Raw genomic sequence first — 3,294 nt, 5'->3', positions numbered from 1 at the left:
CTTGGGCAACTCACTTCCCCTCCCTGAGCCTCAGTTTACCCTCCTGCAAAATGAGGTTAAGGACGGTCCCCGAATCCTGCCGCTCCGCCTTTCCTCGGGACACCCCAGACGCCTCCATGGTCCGAGGCCCGTGGCCAGCTGGCTGAGAAACTCACCAGGATGTAATCGGCCCACATGTCCTGAGCTGATTTCAGGGCTGCCTGGCTCAACTTCATGACATGATCATAGCGCGAGTCGGACCAGTGTTTGGGGCCCTCGTCATCCGGGTAGGACCTGAGAATAGGCAGCTGTGATGTGGGGAGCACAGGGCACTGTCATAGCCCAGAGAGGGCCTGAGCTGCCTTGGGGGTGGTCAGGGAGAGTTTCCTGGAGGAGGGAATGTGTGAGCTGATCTGAAGGCTGGGGAGGACGGAACATGTCCCGGGCAGGTGGCACAGCACGTGCAAAGGCCAAGGGAAGAAAGCCCAAGCAAACTGGAGGGAAGGAAGAAAGCCCAGAGCAGCTGGCCAGGGCGACAGGGCCTACAATACCAGGCAGGGACGTGCCTGACAGCGAAGGGAAAGCCCACTGGCAGAGAGGAACACAGAGCGGAAAAGACCTGGAGCCTGTCCTCCCAGGCTCAGAGTCTGGCCTGGACAGCACGTAGGTGAAGAAATAAATCCCAAGGAACCAGGGGTCTGTGCTGCCCAGAGGCTTGTGCAGAAGCCAAACAGCAGAGCCAGGGCTGGGGAGAGATCGAAACTGGGAACAAAGCAGTGGCCGTCTAACAGAAGGACAAAGGAGGGAGGGGGTTCAAGGTGGAGGGCTGGCAGGAGGATCAGGGCCCATTTGTGAAGCTGAGGGCAGGTCACAGTAGCCAGAGCGGAAAGCTGCAGTCAGGGGCTGAGGGCCTGTGGTCTGTCCTGGGGCAATGGAGAGCCATGGAGGGTGTGTGAGCAGGGGCCTAGCGCTCACCTGGGCTCCTCCGCTGGCCGCCATTCCACAGAATGGTAAAAACTTCACAGCCACCAGCCACTCCCGCAGCACAGCTGATGTGTTGTCCACATTGTGGTCCATAGCCACCCTGCGGGCAGATGTGGACAGTCAGTGCAATAGGGGAGACCAAGGCACAAGCAGGCAGCAGGAAGGCAACCCCAGCTCTTTATTCCAGCTCGCTTTCAACCAGCTATGTAGCCCTGGGCAAGACGCTTCCTTTCGCCATGCCTCAGTTTCCTCATCTGCAACATGGGGGTACAGGCAGGACCCATTCATAGGGCTGTGAGGGGATCATACAAGCTCATTCTGGGAAAACGCATTAGCAACTGTTGGTTTTGTTATTGAGCATCTAGGATCTTATAACCATGTTCAGTAACAAGTACGTATAACTTAAAAAAATCTCTATATCTTAACCCCCCCCCCCTCATTCTCTCCTATGGGCTGTGGTCACTCATTCACTGAACAAACGCTTAAATACAAACTGTGTGCTTGGATTATCCATACTGGGGAATCTGGGGTGGAGGGAAGGGGGACATTTTGGAGTCTAGTTTAACCATGGAGCTAAGAGCCAATTCTTCCCAATAAATTAACAATATTGGCAGCAGTGATGACAGTAATAATGACAATAATAATAGAAATAATAACCGTGGCTCTGGTCAGTAAGCAATAACCCTGTGCCAGGCACAAGGGCTTCACACCAGTGGGCTTCACACCCATTAACTGGTTAATCTTCAGAGACAAACTCAGAAGGAGAATTATATTAATATACTCATTTTCACTTGAGGAAACCGAGCAAGAGTCTTTAAGTCACCAGTCTGAGGCTTCTTCACAGCTCAAGAAGGAACCACTTCCCCCTCGGCCACCTGGTCCTACACCCCACCCAGGCCAGGCAGAAGGCAGGGGTCTGACCCGGCCCTCGGAACTGGTCAAGTTCAAGGGCCAAGGCAACAGCAGGAGCAGGAGGACTTTCAGTTGGGGCTGGGATCCGGGCTTCCTTTGTGTGGAGCTTTATAAGCTCCGGAAGGGAGTTAGGAGGTTGGTCCCAGGCACGCGTAGCCCTGGATCTGCCCTAATGCGGGACCAGCAGGCAGTGGCCTAAGTCGCCCCAGGGGAGCCAGAGGCAGAACACAGGTCCTGTCCCATTGGGGGGGTATAGGGGGAAGGGGGGCTCCCTCCACATGGGTCTGGCCCATGTAAAGTAGCTGCAGCAAGCAGGGTGGACCCGCCCCGATAGGGGGCAGCAGGCGGGGGTGCGCGTGGACCCGCACCGATGGGGGGCAGCAGGCGGGGGCGCGCGTGGACCGCCCCGATGGGGGGCAGCAGGCGGGGGCGTGCGTGGACCGCCCCGATGGGCGCAGCGGCCGGCTCACCACAGCGCCGTGCGCTCCGGCGGGTGCCGCAGCCTCTCGAGCGCGCCCAGCGTGGTGGGCAGCGTGTGGGCCGAGTTTCTTGCCACCAGCGCGATGATTACGCGCGGCGCCTGTAGCGGCGACACAGGGTTCCAGCGCTCCTCGGGGGTGCGCGTGGCCCCGCACCGATGGGGGGCAGCAGGCGGGGGCGCGCGTGGACCGCCCCGATGGGGGGCAGCAGGCGGGGGCGTGCGTGGACCGCCCCGATGGGCGCAGCGGCCGGCTCACCACAGCGCCGTGCGCTCCGGCGGGTGCCGCAGCCTCTGGAGCGCGCCCAGCGTGGTGGGCAGCGTGTGGGCCGAGTTTCTTGCCACCAGCGCGATGATTACGCGCGGCGCCTGTAGCGGCGACACAGGGTTCCAGCGCTCCTCGGGGAAATACCCGGTGGGCCCCCCGGAGGCGGCGGCGCCAGCAGCAGCAGCAGCGCCTGGAGCCGCCACCAGCGCCGCCGGCAAGCGGATGGGGCGGCCGCCATCACGCCACGCGTCGCCTTTAAGCCGCTTTTCTGCCGGCGGACTCGAGGAGTCACCGGGGCCCCGCCCCTGCCGCGCGCCTTAAAGGGGAGGAGCGCGCCTGCTGTGAAATCAGCCGTCAGGGCCCGCCTCCCAGGCCCCACCTCGGGACGGCCTTAAAGATCCAAAGAGCAGCTTACCCTCCGACAGTGCCCGCTCGCCATCCCGGCATGACGTCATCCTACAGGCCAGCCCGAAAGCCCCGCCCCCGCTCCCGCCTTAAAGGCACAGAGCGCCCAGAGGACTTGCACCGGGCGTGGCTCTGGAATCTTAGCTGCGTCCAGGCGCCTGCTTCCTTCCGGACCTCCGCCTAATGTGCGCTCCAGCTTCCATGTGTATAGGACCGGGCTGAGCCACCAGGTGGACCTACCTACTTAGGACCTGGTTTGGGATCCGAA

At 61.1% G+C, this 3,294-nt stretch overlaps 1 protein-coding gene across 1 annotated transcript in view; it reads right to left on the bottom strand.

The window, feature by feature from the left end:
• The window catches only part of LOC103596911 (procollagen galactosyltransferase 1-like), a 21,381-nt gene extending 18,305 nt beyond the window's left edge, over positions 1-3,076 (bottom strand). The window contains 6 exon segments of the mRNA XM_008580684.1: positions 156-273; positions 955-996; positions 998-1,063; positions 2,346-2,485; positions 2,621-2,937; positions 3,037-3,076. Of these exon segments, the coding sequence (XP_008578906.1) occupies positions 156-273; positions 955-996; positions 998-1,063; positions 2,346-2,485; positions 2,621-2,937; positions 3,037-3,076 (723 nt within the window).
• Between the last annotated feature and the right edge of the window lie 218 nt (positions 3,077-3,294).

The sequence above is a fragment of the Galeopterus variegatus genome, unplaced genomic scaffold (genome assembly GCF_000696425.1).
Source record: "Galeopterus variegatus unplaced genomic scaffold, G_variegatus-3.0.2 Scaffold2145, whole genome shotgun sequence".
Taxonomy (NCBI): Eukaryota; Metazoa; Chordata; class Mammalia; order Dermoptera; family Cynocephalidae; genus Galeopterus; species Galeopterus variegatus.
The sequence above is the reverse complement of the archived record's forward strand: the minus strand, read 5'-3'. Positions and strand labels throughout refer to the sequence as shown.